Source organism: Tamandua tetradactyla, chromosome 1 (genome assembly GCF_023851605.1).
Source record: "Tamandua tetradactyla isolate mTamTet1 chromosome 1, mTamTet1.pri, whole genome shotgun sequence".
Lineage (NCBI taxonomy): Eukaryota > Metazoa > Chordata > Mammalia > Pilosa > Myrmecophagidae > Tamandua > Tamandua tetradactyla.
In genome coordinates this window covers 46,846,195-46,864,954 of record NC_135327.1, presented here as the reverse complement: position 1 = coordinate 46,864,954, position 18,760 = coordinate 46,846,195, and the positions used below count along the sequence as shown (strand labels likewise).

General features: G+C 38.0%; 1 protein-coding gene and 1 pseudogene across 3 annotated transcripts in view; one reads left to right on the top strand and one right to left on the bottom strand.

Moving 5' to 3' along the window:
• Positions 1 to 2,738: 2,738 nt before the first annotated feature.
• The window catches only part of MACROD2 (mono-ADP ribosylhydrolase 2), a 2,249,967-nt gene continuing 2,233,945 nt past the window's right edge, over positions 2,739 to 18,760 (top strand). For all 3 annotated transcript variants that reach the window (XM_077115113.1, XM_077115111.1, XM_077115108.1), the window contains exon 1: positions 2,739 to 2,995. In XM_077115113.1, coding sequence (XP_076971228.1) covers positions 2,950 to 2,995 — 46 coding nt within the window. In that variant the 5' untranslated portion in view covers positions 2,739 to 2,949. The remainder of the gene's footprint in view (positions 2,996 to 18,760) is intronic.
• On the bottom strand, positions 10,114 to 10,513 carry LOC143678314 (activated RNA polymerase II transcriptional coactivator p15 pseudogene; annotated as a pseudogene).

The following is an 18,760-nucleotide window of genomic DNA, read 5'->3' as shown; positions in this document are numbered from 1 at the left end:
AGCAGATGATCTCATCTTCTACTTTCACTGAAATTGGGGCTATTTTATCCACATTCTCTTGACTTTCTTCCTTTTTACCTAAATTGTTTTTGAATCTCCACTTATTCATTAAAAAAAAAAATTATCCCAAAAGTTTGCCCCCTTTCTGCATTCTGAGCCCAAGCCTCCTTCATACACTTTTGAGTCTATCTACTTCTATTTTCTCTGGTATTTTATCTAAAAATGTATTCTTCTTCTCTCTTGATTATTTTGTGTTGTTTGTTTGAGTTATTTTGTTGCTGTCCTCCTCAATTTAAACACTTCATTTTTACCTCTCCTAGAAAACATTCTCTTGACTCTGATATTTGAGCTACTATCTCCTCTATTTTTCCTTTAACCTCTAAACATCTCAAAACAAAACAAAACACAACAGTGTGTTATCAGTGTTTTCAGCATGTTGTCTCCTACTTATTCTTTACCTCCTTTTTATTTTCACTAATTTATGTAGAGTATGAAGCCAGTTATTTTTTCTCAGTTCTCATTCTACTTGATCTTTGTGAGGCATCTTACATTTCTGACCAGAAACACCACCTTGAAAAAATACACAATTTTTTTTTGGTTTCTGTGAAAATTAAACTCTTCTTCTTTTCCTATCCTCTTGAAGATATTTCATTCTTCTTTCACTCACTTGATCATTCATTATGTATTGAGTACCTATTACACGCTAAAAATGAATAAGTGTCTTAACTCTCTTTGAGGTGTTTGCTAATTTTATTTGCTAGTTTCTCTCCAGGTCTTTACATTAGATGTAGAACTTCCCTAATGTAACTCCCTTTGGTCTCTATGTGCTCCACCTTAGTTTTGCCTACATCTCTATGTGGATACTCATTCATTCATTCTTTCTATTCATTCAATATTTCTTTTATTAATTCAATAAATACCTACTGAGGTTCTATTTGTATCAGGTATTGTGCCATTTTTGGGTATGGTGTCTCCAGGGGGACCAAGCCCAGAAGGAAAGACAGATATTAATAAAATAATAAAAATTAATAAAATAATCACAAAATAAATTGTAATTATAATAAATGCTTTGAAGGAAAATAAATGAGCAATGAGAGTATATAAAGGGAAACTGAGGGTGGAGACTGAGGGGCTCAGAGTAAGGTAAGGCTTCCCTAAGAGTAACATTTAAGTGGAAATCTGAATAATGACAATGGGTTAACCTAACAGATCACATCCCAGGCATAGAGATAAACATGAGAAACAGCCATGTGGTGAGCACAAGGTATATTCAAGGAAATGAAAAACAAACAACAAAAACAAAAACTCAAGGATTGTTTTCTTGGGACTAGGGTTGGGATGGTGAGCATGGTATAAGTCTGGATGGGTAGATGATGATCTCTCCACTTAGGTACATACTTTTATTACTAACTCAAATGTCCCTTCCTTCTTTAAGGCTTCCCTGTTTTTCCTATCCAGAATAAATTTTTATGTATTTCATAACATTAAAAGAAAAACAGAAGCAGGGATATTGCCAACATAAAAATTATTACTTTATTATGTTATGAATCATCCTTATCAGAGTGTCCCTTTATTCAAAATATTTCATTCTTCATAATTAATGGGGCCTTTCTCTTTCCTTATTCTTTTTTTTCTAAAATGTGTACCACGTAATTTTTTGCCTACTCTCCTGACTTAAGTACTTCACATTTAACACAGCATCAGAATTGAAGAATAAACATGGATTTACCACATATTCCAATATGTGGCTTGTCTGATATTTAGGAATGCAATAAATTGGGATGGGGAGTTTGTAGTTCAAGTTTCCTTTAAATTTTAGGTCGTCCTACTTTTGTTTTGGATTCTTCTGGAACTGGATTTTCAGAAAACCAACAAATTAGTATTATCCAGAATGAAGCCAGCCCTTTGCACCAGTGCCTTGACCTGAAGTAATTGGCGGAGGAACAAAACAATAAGACGACCTGGTTCAGATTAACTAACACCCGGATAGATTTGCTTTGATGTAAGACTCTGTTTCCAATTTAACATTTTGGTGTCCCACCACTTCCCGGTCCTTAAAACCCTTGAGTAATCCAGACTAACTGTGTTCCTTCCAAACTTCACCGAATTCTAGTGAAATTTACAATTTTTTACTAGAAGGTCGAGATGCCGATTGTACACGCTAAGGGACCATTTCCCAATCCTTTCACTTCTTTCAGCCTTTTTTAGCCCACCAAGAGGACAGTTTCAGATTACTTGGTAAATTCGCCCAGGACAGAGCAGATGGAAAATTCGTATTGACCCACGGTCTTCTCCCACTTCCACAGCCTCCAGTCGCTGAGGCGGATTCCGCCAGCTCTCTTCCCACTCACCTGGCGCACCTGGTCCTGCCGGCCACGCCCCCTGCCCATCCCTGCTCCCCGCACTCTCCGCCCCCTACGCAGCCTCTGCCAGCGCGGGCCAACTCGCTGTCCTCCGGGGCGCTAGTTCCGCACCGCGTCCCGGCTGCGCGGCCATCTACAGCCCCCTCGCCCCTGGCTCCGCCCCCTCTAGCTTCCCACTGTCCTCGGAGTCGGGCACGAGCCTGCGCCTGCGCCTGCGCTCTGGGGCCGAAGTCGGGGCGCGGGGTGGCCGGAACGCGGAGAGCGGCGGGTGGTGTAGCCAATGGGAGGCGGCGTTGCCTAGCGGTGGGAGGCGGGGTCTGCACCGGGTTAGGTTAGCGCGAGGCGTGACCTAGTTGACAGGCTCTGAGGTGCTACTGTGGCGGCGGCCGCTGGGCTGAGGCGGGTGGGACACGAGCTGAGCGCGGGCTGAGGGAGGAGGGCAGCGACTGAGAAGCGGCGCGGGACGCGAAGCCTTTCACTTTTTCCCTTCCCGAAGCCCCCACCCACCCCTCCCACTCCACACACACCCTGTTTGCCCGTGAGCCTGGGGAACTTGCAGCTTAAAGCCAGCCACCCCCACGGCAGCATGTACCCCAGCAACAAGAAGAAAAAGGTGTGGAGAGAGGAGAAAGGTACTGGCCAGTCGAGTCCTGGGAGTGCGGGGGGTGGCGTCGAGGTGTGTGTGTGTGTGTGGGTGTGTGGGTGAGTGTGTGGGTGGCCAGGGATGTGTGTGCCGCGGTGCCCTCTGCCCAAGCTCCCGCCTCGCTCCCGCCCGGTGCCGCCTTCCTACCGGTGCGTGTGTACACACGCGCACACGCGCACCCTGGCGTGAACGCGTCTCCCGGGCACCTGCAGTTCGCGCACGTGTGGGTGCACACCCCTCGTGTGCCTGCCTACCCACCGCTCCCGGGCATCCCTGATCGGGGCAGCCCTCATCCCTCTCGCCCGTGGACTCTTACGCGACGGCCCCTGGGCGGGCCTCCTGCTCGTTTCGGGGTTGGGGGGGTCCCGCGGACACGTGCCTGCCGTCTGACACACTGGACGCTGCTGTGCTCCGCTACACCCTCACCCATTTTCTCCTCGCTTCTCCCTCCCCCACTTCCATCCTGGAAAAATGGCCCCCTCATTTGGGTGTTAACACCCTTGTCTAGGTCCGGTTCTTTGCGCTGCACTGTGCCTTTTGAAAGCTGGAACATCTAAAACGTGGGTGTTTTAGTTTAGTTTAGAACATCTAAAACGTCGGTGTGGAAGTGTCTTCCGAGAAGTCTGAATGGGCTTTTCTCCTCAGCACTGTGTTTTCCCATAGGCCATCCCCATTCATAGTCCGAAGTGGCTTGGAGTAGGAGGGTGCGACTGATGTCACTTCTGTGGATTAACCCACCCCTGACTTTTGTGTGTATCGAGACATAACCAAATCAGCTAGACTGATAGTGACACAGATTCCTTAAGAGCCTGATGGGTGCGTTCCAACCCTTATTCCCTTTACTCTTCTTGCTGTTCCTCTTCATTTTCTTTCTCTAGCATTATAGTGAGAAAATATTTTAACGTAAACTTGAGTCTGGCTTTTTTTTTTTTTTTTTTTTTTTGCCGTTTTCCATACCTTATACAGAAATGTATCATAATGTACTTTCATTGCTACTGCTAAGATATACTAAACCTGTATATCAAAGTTAAGGGCAAGTGAGGATAGTGCAAATCTCTCTTAAGTATAGCATCTTTATAGAAGAAATATAGAGGGATGACTGGTTGAGAGTTGATTAACGATTTCTGTTGAAAGAGATGGAGGGAATTTTTCTCAGATTAACAAGAATATTTAACATAGCATGATTGAACAGCAGTGGTCATTAATATATTGAAAATTAGCTAATATGCCATTTAATTATGTTTTGATGATTGTAGGAGTATTTAGAACTAAAAATTCTAGTGCCACAAAACAGTAACCATTGAGAATATATAAAGAAGTATAAAATAATTTTACTTTTTTTTTTTAGCAGTAGCAGTTACTTTAGTTTCAACACGTTTACCTTGTGAGCTTTGAACAATTTCCTTATGCCCATTTTTATTTGATGGTTTTGCGTTTTGTGTTATGGATAATGATGAAGGCAAAATGATGGAAGAGATAGACATTGTTTTCAATAACACTAATAACATGAATAAAATAATTCATGAATAACTGAATAAAGTATCATTGTTATAATGGGTCCATCTTTTAACATTATATGGTTGGACTGTGACAAGAAGGTATTTTAGAGTCTTTTTTTTCTGGGTGCATGGTCCGGGAACTGAATAGAGTGTTTTTAAAATGTGATTTTTCTTCTGCTTCTAATAGTGGGGGAAAAATAACCAAATTAATATTTTCTAAATAAAGACACAAATGCATGATTAAAGATGTTTAACAAAGCAAATTTCTTTTGCCTAACCTGTGTTTGCATGAAGTTTAATGTGACCTTAAGACTTAAATGTTTGCCCAAGTGTTTTATCAGGAAGTGTACTTTTGGAATTTTTAATTATAAAATATGTATTATACTATCAAGGAGGAGCTAAGGATTTCCAATACAATAGTTGGTGTGAAAAGAAGCTTTTATCCCATTAGAAAGCCCATGACATGATATTTTTGTAACTGTTATTTAAACCTTAAAGGAAGGTTATCTACCTCAGTGACATGTCAGGGCATTCTAGAAACATATTTTAACTCAGTTTAAAATCTAATGAGTAGGTCTGCTTAGTTATGTGCTTGATTCACAGAGAAAGGATTCATTGCAAAGGTGAAGCATTCTTTAAGGAAAACTTTTATGTTATGTCAAAGAAGCTGTATGTAGTCTGTTTCATTGTTTAAACAAATAACTAAGGAATTCTCAAATCAACATGTGGTTAATAAGCATTGATTTAGTATTTTTGAAACCCTAAATCAAAACCACTTAATGTATATTATTACTTCAGGTATCACAACTTGAATTATCTAATTATTTTATTTTGTCTAACTGTTCATCTTGTTTTTGTTCTGTGTCTACATTTAAATGAAATGATAAGGCCAGGTTGCATTCCTTTAGATACCTTCTAACATTCAAAAAAAAACAAATTGCTTCATAATGTCTTTCAGCCTGATCAGTAATGTTGAAATAATTCCATATTAGTGATCTGAGCTTTTTTAGCAGTGCTTTGGCAACTATCAGTCATCTCCTGTTACTTACTCAGTGTAATAATTTCAAATCTTTGCCATTCCTTCAAGCTGCACATTCCATCAAGACCCTATCTCTCTGTACTAAACAGGTGACATTGCCTTTTTTTTTATAGTGTACAAATGTTTAATTTCTAGAGTATACATAGTATCCTTTAGATTTAACAAAGATCACAAAAGCAAAAATGCTGAAGCACTTTCTATATAATATTAAACCTATAATAAACATTATTTATTAGGAATTCACAATAATTGCCTTGCAGTTTGCAGGTGCCAAGAAATTATGGCAATCAAAAGTGCGAAACTTCAAGGTATTACATATATTAAGAAAAAAAGGTGAAATGTAATGCATTGAAAGAAAAATTACTTTTATGGAATAAATTACCTTTTAAATCACGATTTAAATCCAAGTTTACATGGAACATCTGGGCTGCTGTTTAGAACTGCTTGACTTTTAAAACTTACAGCCCGCTAAATCAGGAAGTCAGAACAAAGCAGGAAAAGAGCACTGGGGTACTAGTTTCAAGATTTGGGGACTCTCTCCACTTCTTTGGGCTTCTGGGCTAGATAATATTTCTTGGATCTTTAAAAAGAAAGCAATTCAAGGCTTCTTCGAGGGCTTTAATCAGTCTGGTTCATGGCATATTATGTTTAGCACTTGAAATAAAGTAATGTGAACAATATTGCAGACATTAGTTTTCAATAAAAACATAATCTACTTTGAGAATCATTCTTGGAATCACAAGCAGGCTTTCCCACATCAGTGGACATACTCCTGAAACAAGAAAGCATCCTTCTTATTAGATAAGAGCAGAACTAGAGGCAGACAGTTAGGAAGTTCTTTTACTGTGTAATGATTATATGAAACATCAGGAAGACATTGACACAAAAACTGCTAACAAGTCAAAGAAGATTTTAAAATCTTTCTTGTGGTGTGAAATATGAAAAATCTTTTGCTTTTTATTAAACTTTTAGATTGAGTATTTCCCCCCACAAATGGATTGTTGCACTTTGTATATTCTTTAAATGTTGGGATGCTTAAATGATAGTAAATTTCCTGTAATTTTGGAAACATTTGGGGTTATCTTGTGTTAAAATCGTGACATTGCTTTTTTTTTACTTTGTTTTATTTTTTAACTTTTTTTATTGTATAATATAACATACATATATACAAAGCAAAGAAATAAAAAAGCAATAATTTTCAAAGCACTCTTCAACAAGTAGTTACAGGACAGATCCTAGAGTTTGTCATGGGCTACCATACGATCCTCTCATATTTTTCCTTCTAGCTGCCCCAGAGTATAGTAGGCTGGGGGCCTTTTTTTTTTTTTTTTTAATCACAATCGACTTTTTTTCCTTCGTTTTTTTTTTTGTGAAAAATAACATGTATACAAAAAAGCTATAAATTTCAAAGCACAGCACCACAATTAGTTGTAGAACATATTTTAGAATTTGACATGGGTTAAATTTCACAATTTTAGGTTTTCACTTCTATCTGCTGTTAAATACTGGAGACTAAAAAAGATATCAATTTAATGATTCAGCATTCATATTCATTTGTTAAATCCTATTTTCTCGTATAACTGTATTATCATCTTTGATCTTTTCATCCTGCTCTTTAGGGATGTTTGGGCTATGGAAATTCTAAATTTTTCATATTGGAAGGGTCTGTCACTAATATTGAGTAGGGAAATGGAACTATCTGATGTTCTAAGAGGGTAGGCTAGGTTTCAGGACTTTTCTGGACCAGGGACCCATTTGGAGGTTGTAAGTTTCTAGAAAGTTACTCTAGTGCATGGAACCCTTGTGGAATTTTATATATTGCCCTATGCGCTCTTTAGGATTGGCTGGAATGGTCTTGGTTGGGGTTGGCAGGTTATGATAGGTAGCAAGATCTAATTGAAGCTTGTGTAAGACCAACTTCCAGAGTAGCTTCTTGACTCTATTGAAACTCTCTCTGCCACTGATACTTTATTAATTATACTTCTTTCCCCCTTTTGGTCAGGATGGAATTGTTGATCCCACAGCGCCACGTCTGGATTCATCGCTGGGAGTCAAATCCCACATTGCCAGGGAGACTTTCACCCCTGGATGTTATGTCCCACATAGGGGGGAGGGCAATGATTTCACTTGCAGAGTTGGGCTGATAGAGAGTGAGGACACATCTGAGCAAGAAAAGAGGTCCTCCAGAAGTAGCTCTTAAACATGCCTATAGGTAGTCTAAGCTTCTCTGCTACCTACGTAAGCTTCACAAGAGTAAACCTCATGATCGAGGGCATAGCCTGTTGATTTAGGTGTCCCTAAAGTTTGACACAGTATCAGGAGATTTCCTGATGGTAAGGTTTAATAATTCCATATTCTTTTTCCCATCCCTCAGGGGACTTTGCTAATACTTTTTGATTATCTGCTTAATATACTCTAGGATGTATCCAGGCATTACAATAATCTATACGGGATTAAAAGACCTCTTTCTTATTCTGTGCTCTCTGTTTCAGTTGTTCAAATGAGCTATACAGATAGGTTGAATTAGATTATGCACTACAGAATATTTCAGTTCCAGACCAAATAAAGCTTTCTTCCACTGGTCTTAAAGAATATGCATTGTTCTAAAATATAGACACTGTCTTCTTACCCCTATGTTCTGAGTTACTTCTGTTCAGCTTCGTTCTTATCTCTAAATATCAGGTTTTATATATATAAAACAGCCTGTCAAAATCCAGAAATAATAATCACTACTCTGGACTTAATGTGTCTGCTCTAAAAGCTTACAATCTAGGCCCCTGTTTCTTATAAGCATTTTCTAAAGGTGACCATAACATTCTTGTTCTTTTGTTTCTAGCTTATTTTGTCTCAGCAGTGTCCCACATGTTCATTCACATTGTTGCATGCCTCACGACTTTGTTCCTTTTGTAGCAGCACAGTATTCGATCATATGTATATACCATCATTTGCCAGTCTACTTCTCAGTCAGAGCATCCTTCAGCCACCTACATTCATTAGGCATCATGTATAATGCCCAAAGTCCACACTCATCAACATTCTCAATTTTAGATGATTTCGTTGTTCCCAAGAGAGGGAAAACCAATAAACACACCCTTGCCAAATAGGAAATCTAAACCTCCTCTTAACTCTTGTCCCTCCCCACATTATTTACGTATGCTGTTACTGTGACAGTACTGATGGATTCCTTTTGAACATAGTTTATAGCATGCAATAGCAGTTTCCCCCTGTACCCTGGACTTAAACACTCTTTCTACAGGAATCATATCTTTGAAGTAGTTCTTGTGAAAAGTGATTCATATTCTAGTGTTAATCAGTGGGATACGTAGGTCTATACAATCCCTGTCAATCTTGTTCATCTTTAATATGGTAATGTTACTTATAGACCCACTAGAGAACCACCTTCACTGCTATCTATTCCCTTACATTGGAGTTCAACCTCATTAGAGAACCACCTTCACTGCTATCTATTCCCTTACATTGGAATTCGACCTCATTAGCTAATGGTTCACCCATCTCTAGCTTCTATGTATCTCTAAGTACCCTATATTCTGCATTATAAGCCTCTGATTATAACTTTATGCTGGTCATAAAAGTGGAATCATTCAGTATCTATCCTTTTGTGTCTGGCTAATTTCACTCAGCATTGTGTCCTCAAGGCTCATCCATCTTGTCATGTGCTTCAGGACATCATTTTGTCTTACTGCTGTATAATATTACATTGTATGTTTATGCTGCATTTTGTTGATCCACTTGTCTGTTGATGGGCATTGGATTGTTTCCATCTTTTGGTGATTGTGAATAATACTGCCATGAACATCGGTGTGCAAATGTCTGTTTGTATCATTGCTTTCAGCTCTTCTAGTTATATACCAAGTAGTGCTATTGCTGGATCATAGGGCAACTGGATATTTAGTTTCCTAAGGAACCGCCAAACAGTCTTCCATAGTGGTCACACCATTATACATTCCCACCAGCAGTGCATAAGTGACCCAGTTTCTCCACATCCTCTCAAACATTTATAGTTTCTGTTTGTTTAATAGCCATTCTTTTAGGTGTGAGGTGGTATCTCATTGTAGTCTTGATCTGCATTTCCCTTATATAGCCAATGAAAATGAGCATCTCTTCATGTGCTTTTGAGCTATCTGTTTTTGCTCTTCAGAAAAATGCCTATTCATATCTTTAGCCCATTTTATAATTGGGTTGTTTATTCTTTTGTTGTTGAATTGTGTGATTTCTTTGTATATACAGAAATTCAAACCGTCATCTGATATATGATTTCCAAATTATTTTCTCCCATTGAGTTGGCTGCCTCTTCACCTTTTTGCAGTCTTTTTTTTTTTTTTTTTTAAGATTGTATTACTTGATTTTATTTTACACTAGATGGTGGTCATGAAGCCATCCTCCTTAGTAAAGCTGACAATTAACTTCACTCAGAACATTTTTAATAATGCACATTAAAAAAAATTCCCCTTACAAACTGTTCTGCAATCTAAATATACAGTAGGTTGGAAAACAACATTTAGAAAACAAAAGTCAGTGTAAAAAAAAACAACTAGAATAGAACAGGTTTTATAAGGCAAGCATTTTATAGTTTTTTTTAATTGCATCAATGTCAGAAATCTGTTCCTTCAGCTGGCTTTATTGCTTGGGATTTAAAGAAATACCTTTTCTTTTCTGGTTTCATTTTGCCTTCTGGATCCACCCAACATTCTCTAATGTCAATTTGGACTTTCCCTTTAAAGTCCCAAACACTGACCCATATCTCGTTTTTCCAATTTGAAACATATTATCGTCTTTGCTGCTGCTGCTGCACTTGGGAGATGATAGGGCTCTCGAGGTTTCACGTCTTTTGCTTCTTTACAGGTTTTTCCAGAGTAACCTGCTTTTTCCTTTTTCACTTTTTGTTGACTTCACTATCAGAATTACTGCCAGATGAGCTCGAAGAAACAAGTGTCTTTGATTTAGGCATTTCATGCTTTGCTCCTACAGGGGAACTGCTACCTGCTGGCTGCATCTCTCTCTCTCTCTCTCTCTCTCTTTTTAATTTTTAAATTTTATTTTTTTGGTGGCTGTATCTCTTGAAACTCAGCTCCCTTCAGTTTTGTCCATCTTTGTCTCATGTACTTTGGAGCTCCTTGATTAACTCCTTGATTAAATGAGTGTAAACATTTATGATTGTTATTTCCTCTTGGTGAATTGTCCCTTTTATTAATATATAGTATCCTTCTTTTTTTTTTTCTGCATTTAATTTTCTTTTTTTTTTTTATTAACGGAAAGAAAGAAAAAAAAAGAAATTAACACAACATTTAGAAATCATACCGTTCTACATATGCACTCAGTAATTCTTAACATCATCACATAGATGCATGATCATCGTTTCTTAGTACATTTGCATCAGTTTAGAGGAACTAGCAACACAACAGAAAAAGATATAAAATGTTAATATAGAGAAAAGAAATAAAAGTAGTAATAATAGTAAAAAACAAACAAACAAAAAAAAAACCCTCTAGCTCAGATGCAGCTTCATTCAGTGTTTTAACATGATTACTTTACAATTAGGTATTATTGTGCTGTCCATTTTTGAGTTTTTGTATCTAGTCCTGTTGCACAGTCTGTATCCCTTCCGCTCCAATTACCCATTATCTTACCCTGTTTCTAACTCCTGCTGGACTCTGTTACCAATGACTTTGCAGAGTCTTTTGAGGTGCAGAAGGATTTGATTTTGAGGAGTTCCCATTTATCTTTTTTTTCTTTTGTTGCTTGTGCTTTGGATGTAAAGTTTTGGAAGCTACCTGCTATTACTGGGTCTTGAAGTTGTTTCCTTACATTTTTTTCTAGAAGCTTTATGGTACTAGTTCTTATATTTAGGTATTTGATCCACTTTGAGTTAATTTTTGTGTAGGGTGTAAATTGGGGTCTCTTTCATACTTTTGGCTATTGATATGCAGTTCTTCCATGACCAATTATTTGGAAGACTGTTTTGTCCCAGTTCAGAGTCAACAATTAGTTTACCAGAGATTTGTTGGTATGTTTCTGCACTCTCGATTCAATTCTATTGGTCAATGCTTCTGTCTTTGTGCCAGTACCATGCTGTTTTTTTTTTTTTTATTAACGGAAAGAAAAAAAAAAGAAATTAACACAACATTTAGAAATCATACCATTCTACATATGCACTCAGTAATTCTTAACATCATCACATAGATGCATGATCATCGTTTCTTAGTACATTTGCATCAGTTTAAAGGAACTAGCAACACAACACAAAAAGATATAAAATGTTAATATAGAGAAAAGAAATAAAAGTAGTAATAATAGTAATAAAAACAAACCCTATAGCTCAGATGCAGCTTCATTCAGTGTTTTAACATGATTACTTTACAATTAGGTATTATTGTGCTGTCCATTTTTGAGTTTTTGTATCTAGTCCTGTTGCACAATCTGTATCCCTTCGGCTTCAATTACCCATTATCTTACCCTGTTTCTAACTACTGCTGGACTCTGTTACCAATGACATATTTCAAGTTCACATCAGTGGGACCATACAGTATTTGTCCTTTAGTTTTTGGCTGGACTCACTCAGCATAATATTCTCTAGGTCCATCCATGTTATTACATGCTTCATAAGTTTATCTTGTCTTAAAGCTGCATAATATTCCATTGTATGTATATACCACAGTTTGCTTAGCCATTCTTCTGTTGATGGACATTTTGGCTGTTTCCATCTCTTTGCAATTGTAAATAACGCTGCTATAAACATTGGTGTGCAAATGTCCGTTTGTGTCTTTGCCCTTAAGTCCTTTGAGTAGATACCTAGCAATGGTATTGCTGGGTCGTATGGCAATTCTATATTCAGTTTTTTGAGGAACCGCCAAACTGCCTTCCACAGTGGTTGCACCATTTGACATTCCCACCAACAGTGGATAAGTGTGCCTCTTTCTCCGCATCCTCTCCAGCACTTGTCATTTTCTGTTTTGTTGATAATGGCCATTCTGGTGGATGTGAGATGATATCTCATTGTGGTTTTGATTTGCATTTCTCTAATGGCCAGGGACATTGAGCATCTCTTCATGTGCCTTTTGGCCATTTGTATTTCCTCTTCTGGTAGATGTCTGTTCAAATCTTTTTCCCATTTTGTAATTGGGTTGGCTGTCTTTTTGTTGTTGAGTTGGACAATCTCTTTATAAATTCTGGATACTAGACCTTTATCTGATATGTCATTTCCAAATATTATCTCCCATTGTGTAGGCTGTCTATCTACTTTCTTCATGAAGTTCTTTGATGCACAAAAGTGTTTAATTTTGAGGAGCTCCCATTTATTTATTTCTTTCTTCAGTGCTCTTGCTTTAGGTTTAAGGTCCATAAAACCGCCTCCAGTTGTAAGATTCATAAGCTATCTCCCTACATTTTCTTCTAACTGTTTTATGGTCTTAGACCTAATGTTTAGATCTTTGATCCATTTTGAGTTAACTTTTGTATAAGGTGTGAGATACGGGTCTTCTTTCATTCTTTTACATATGGATATCCAGTGTACCATGCTGTTTTGAACATTATAGCTTTATAATAGGTTTTAAAGTCAAGGAATGTTAATACTTTTCTTTGTTCTTCTTTTTTTAGTATGTTTTTAGTTATTTGGGTTCTCTTTCCCTTCCAGATGAATTTCATAATTAGCTTTTCCAAATCTTCAAAGTAGGTTGTTGGAATTTTGATTGGTACGGTGTTAATTTGTAGATCAATTTGGAGAGAATTGACATCTTAACTATATTTAGCCTTCCTATCCATGCAAGGACTGTCTTTCCACCTCTGTAGATCTCCTTTGATTTCTTTTTAGCAATGTTATGTAGTTTTCTGTGTACAAGTCCTTTACATCCCTAGTTAAGTTCATTCCTAAGTACTTCATTCTTTTAGTTGCTATTTTGAATGGAATTTTTTCATTAACTGACTCCCCAGCTAGGTCATTGCTTATATATAGAAATGTTTCTGATTTTTGCATATTAATTTTATATCCTGCTACTTTGCTGAATTTGTATATTAGCTCAAGTAACTTTGCTGTAGATTTCTCAGGATCTTCCAAGTATAGTATCATATCATCTGCAGATAATGAGAATTTTACTTCTTCCTTTCCAATTTGGATACCTTTTATTTCTTTGTCATGCCTGATTGCTCTAGCTAGAACTTCTAGCGCAATGTTGAATAATGGTGGTGACAGTGGGCATCCTTGTCTTGTTCCTGATCTTAGGGGGAAAGCTTTCAGTCTCTTTCCATTGAGAATAACACTGACTATCAGTTTTTCATATATTCCCTTTATCGTATTGAGGTAGTTAACTTTTTTTTTTTTTTTTTTTTTTAAAGGAAAGACAGAGAGAAGGAAGGAAGGATAGAAGGAAGGAAGGAAGGAAGAAAGGGAAACATCTTTAAACATTTTCTTGTTTTATTGTATTTTGTTTTTGTTTTTTGTTACATGGGCTGGGGCCGGGAATCGAACCGAGGTCCTCCGGCATAGCAGGCAAGCACTTTGCCCGCTGAGCCACCGCGGCCCGCCCGAGGTAGTTAACTTTGATTCCTATCTTTTGGAATATTTTTATCAGAAAAAGATGCTGAATTTTGTTGAATGCTTTTTCAGCAACAATTGAGATGATCATGTGATTTTTCCCTTTCAATTTATTAATGTGCTGTATTACCTTAATTGATTTTCTTGTGTTGAACCATCCTTGCATTCCTGGTATAAACCGGACTTGGTCATGGTATATAATTCTTTTAATATGTTGTTAGATTTGATTTGCTAATGTTTTATTGAGAATTTTTGCATCTATGTTCATTAGGGAGATTGACCTGTAGTTTTCCTTTCTTCTATGTTCATTAGGAAGATTGGCCTGTAGTTTTCCTTTCTTGTAACATCTTTACCTGGTTTTGGTATTAAAATGATATTAGCTTCATAAAATGAGTTAGGTAGACTTCCTTTTTTCTTAGTTTTTTGGGAAAGTTTGCGCAGTATTGGTATTACTTCTTTTTGGAATGTTTGATAAAATTCCCCTGTGAAGTTATCTGGCTCTGGGCTTTTCTTTGTAGGAAGATTTTTGGTGACTGATTGTATCTCTTTACTTGTGATTGGTTTGTTGAGATCTGTTTCTTCCTGAGTCAGTGTAGCATGTTTTTGTGTCTCCAAGAATTTGTCCATTTTATCTAAGTTGTCTAGTTTATTGCCATATAGTTTTTCATAGTATCTTCTTATGATTTATTTTATTTCTATCTATACAGGTGAATGTTGTATTGAAGTCTCCTATTATTATTTTTGAAATATCTATTACTCCCTTCAATTTTGCCATTGTCTGTTTCATGTACTTTGGAGATCCTTGATTGGAAGCATAAACATTTATGATTGTTATTTCTTCTTGTTGAATTGTCCCTTTTATTAATATGTAGTGTCCTTCTTTGTCTCTTATGATGTCTTTACATTTAAAGTCTATTTTTTTCTGGTATTAGTAGAGCTACTCCTGCTTTCTTTTGATTACAACTTGTGTGGAGCATCTTTTTCCATCCTTTCACTTTTAATCTATTTATATCCTTGTTTCTAAAATGAGTCTCTTGTAAGCAGCATATAGCTGGATTATGTTTCTTAATGCATTCTGCCAATCTGTATCTTTTAATTGGTAAGTTTAGTCTGTTAACATTCAAAGTTATTACTGAAAAGGCGTTTCTTGAATCCCCCATCTTATCTTTTGGATTTCATTTGTCGTGTCTCTATATTCTTTTCTCTCTTTCTCTTTGTATTCTTCGAATTATCCTTAGTGGTACTCTTCAATTCTGTGCCCTCCTGCAGACCTCCTTCTCCTGTCTTTTTTTTTCAGCTGGCTGAACTCTTTTTAGTACTTCTTGTAGAGCTGTTCTCTTGTTGACAGATTCTTTCAGGGCTTCTTTATCTACAAAAACTTTAATCTCTCCCTTAGTTTTGAAGGACAGTTTGGCTGGGTACAGAATTCTTGGCTGGAAGTCTTTCTCTTTCAAGAAATTGAATATATCGTACTACTGCCTTCTTGCCTCCAAGGTGCTAGTTGAGTATCTGAACTCAGACTTATTTGGTTTCCCTTGTATGACAAGACTGATTAGTATGTCTTGGGGAAGGACTATTTGGATTTGTTCCATTTGGAGCTCGTTGGGCTTCTTTCACTTGTATATTTATGTCATTTATAAGGGTTGGGAAGTTTTCCCCCATTATATCCTCAACTACTCTTCCTAGTCCTTTACGCCTCTCTTCTCCTTCTTGGACACCAATGATTCTTTTATTTGTGTGCTTTGTTTTGTCTATCATTTCCCTGAGGTGCAGTTCAATTTTTTCCATCTGTTTTCACCATTTGCTGTTTTGAGTCTTTGAAGTCAATTATCTTGTCCTCTATATCACTTATACTTTTGTCTCTTCAAATCTGGTGTTGTGTGCCTCTAGTATGTTTTTTATTTGGTCAATAAAGTCTTTAATCTCTGTGATATCTGCTTTTTTCTGTTTATTCTTTCAAATTCCTCTTTATGCTCTTCTGTTGTCTTCTTGATCTCCTTTATGTCAGTTACTATCCCACTTATTTTATTAAGTAGAGTTGTGCGAACATCTTTGATTAGTTGCTCCAACATCTGTGTCTCCTCTGATGTTTTAATTTGGTCACGAGGAAGGGCTATATCTGTCTGCATTGTGATATGCTTAGTGATCTTCTGCTATCTGTGTGACATTTAAATATTGTGATTGATTTACTTTGGGAGTTGATTTCTTTCAATAGTCTAAAGCCTTGTGTTTGTGGGATGGTTGTATAGCAGGGAGCACGGTAGGGGGTAGGGCACTCAGTGGGTGATTTGTTTCAGGGCAGGCATAGGTGCAGGTTGGGATGTTATGCTGATGCTTGTGAACGTGGGCACCCAGTGACCAGGTAGGATGTAGCTGTGCGAGTGCACCGGTCTGGGGTGGGGGGTGTAACCTTGGTGTGCACTGGTCTAAGGCATGGGGACCATTGTGCACATGCATAGAGCTGTTTCAGCAGGTAGGCATTATGTCTTTGTGGATTGGGGCAGATGTGACCCTGCTGGGGAGGTCAGGACTTTCTCAGAGCTGGCTGGGAAGTGTGGCTGAGGGCCATGCACATATGCGGTTCTAAGACTGCTGTAAATTGCTGATCCCAGAGCTGAATGGAGTGACTGGGGGCCTGTGGGCATGCATGGGTCTAGGAGTGCGGTGAACTGGTGTGAGGAGCTCATGGGGTATGGGGTGAGGCTGTGTGACACTATGGTCAGGGGAGCAGGGGTAGCTTGGAAGTTAGTGCCCACAGCCTTTATACACTGGCAAAAGCATGCAGGGAACAGGGAGGGGAGGTAGTGCTTGGGAGGGGTGCAGGAGAGGTGGATTGGTCTGTATTTGGGGTAGGGGTATAGAACAGGTACGTGCACTGGGGGCTGGTGGGGTGGGGCGCCTGGAGCGTTGGAAATGGGAGCAGGTGACAAGGTTCATGTGTGTGGGGTGTGGGATAAGTCACTGGTCATGGGGCAGCACTGGTGAGGGTAGCCCAAGGAATGCAGCCTGGCTTATTCCTAGTCCCCGGCTCCCGTGGATGCACTCCCATGGACTCCATGCCTCCATACCAGGCTCCAGCCCTGTGCCTCTCAGTTCCTCAGTTTCTGCAACCAGGGCTCCCCTATGTGGTACAGAAGGCTCTCCCAGGTCAGCCACACTCCTGAATTGCCCCCTCAGTTGCCCTCTTGTCCTTTTTCTAACTTTTCCGTGAGGGAGCAGGGCTAATCTTGAGCTACTCTATTCGGCCATCTTCCCTGAAGTCCTGACATTGCCTTTTAATTCATGAAGAAAATACATGCTGTATAGCATAAACAGCCCTAACATACCTTCCATATTCTCATTTTTCTGGTTCTTTATAATGTTCTTTTTGCTTTGTTCCTATTTTAAAGGAAACACTTGTCTTCTTTTCTAAGATTAACTCCTCTGCTTGTACTCTTTTCCCCATCTCCTATATTCTTTGAGCTCTTGTACTCTTTTAGCCACTTTGATTTCTTTTTAGTGCCACTTCTGGCCTAGTTGATAAAACCAATGACTTATGAATCTTTATTCTTCTTGACCTTCTTGTAACAGTCACTATTCTCCACATGTAATAAAACTTTTTTCTTTGCTGTTTTCTACATCACCAAGTCCTTTGACTCAGCTTGTACCCCTATGACATCTGAGTTTTATCCCCATTTGTGCCCACTCCCTAAATTTTTTTTTTTTTGAGGTTTGATTGCTTCCCTTCTTCCCTTTCTTCTTTCTGTCCTACTTTCCTATGTATTTCCTCTAAGACTAGAAATTTGGGTGATAACTTCCAAAATACCTATCTCTAGGCTAAACCTCTCTCCTGAGCTTCAGATTCTTAACTTCAACTGCTTGAAGGTCCCATAGTCACCGTAAGCTCAGTACTGTTTTGACCCTTGACTAATGTGATTTGAATATATAACATTGATTAACATATATATGTATTTTGTCATAAAGTGGCTGAAGAAGAGCTAATTCTGGGAGTTGGAGAAATTTTGCCTTCTCATTTTTGTTCACTTGTGCTTACATTATCAATACTTTTTACAATTTATTTCCTTGCAAGAGTCTTTTAAATGGATTGTTTAATGAAGGTTAAATTATCTAAAACTAGATGCTATCCTTAAATCCATTCACCTAAACTATGATACCTTGCAGTATGTTGAAAGGCACGAGAGTATTATTGTCTGTCTTTCTATTGTGGAAGATCTTAGGCAAAGTATATGATAGCAGGCATACAGATTGAGTGAGGATGCCGATATCAATTTATATGTTGAATATTTGTAAATCTTAATATTTTCCTTATTTTCTTTTAGATTAAAAGTAAATATAATTACAATTCTTAGACTTTTTTCTTACATCTTAGCGGGTTGTTTATTGTACCTTCTGTCATATGCATATTCCATTTGGAATGTTAGTGGTCAGCATTAGAGGATAAAGTTTAAATCCTCAGCATGGCATATAAGTCCCTATATGGTTTTGTTTCGATTTATGTTTCCAGCTACTTTTCACCTCTATGTCCACTCTCTTCCTCCTATCATATCTTGCAGCTCCATTTGAATATTCATATCTTCCTTACCTTTGTTTACCTAGTCTGAAATTCCTTTACATCGTACTCTTCATGGCAAAATTCTCCCTATCCTTCATGAACCAGCCTACATATCA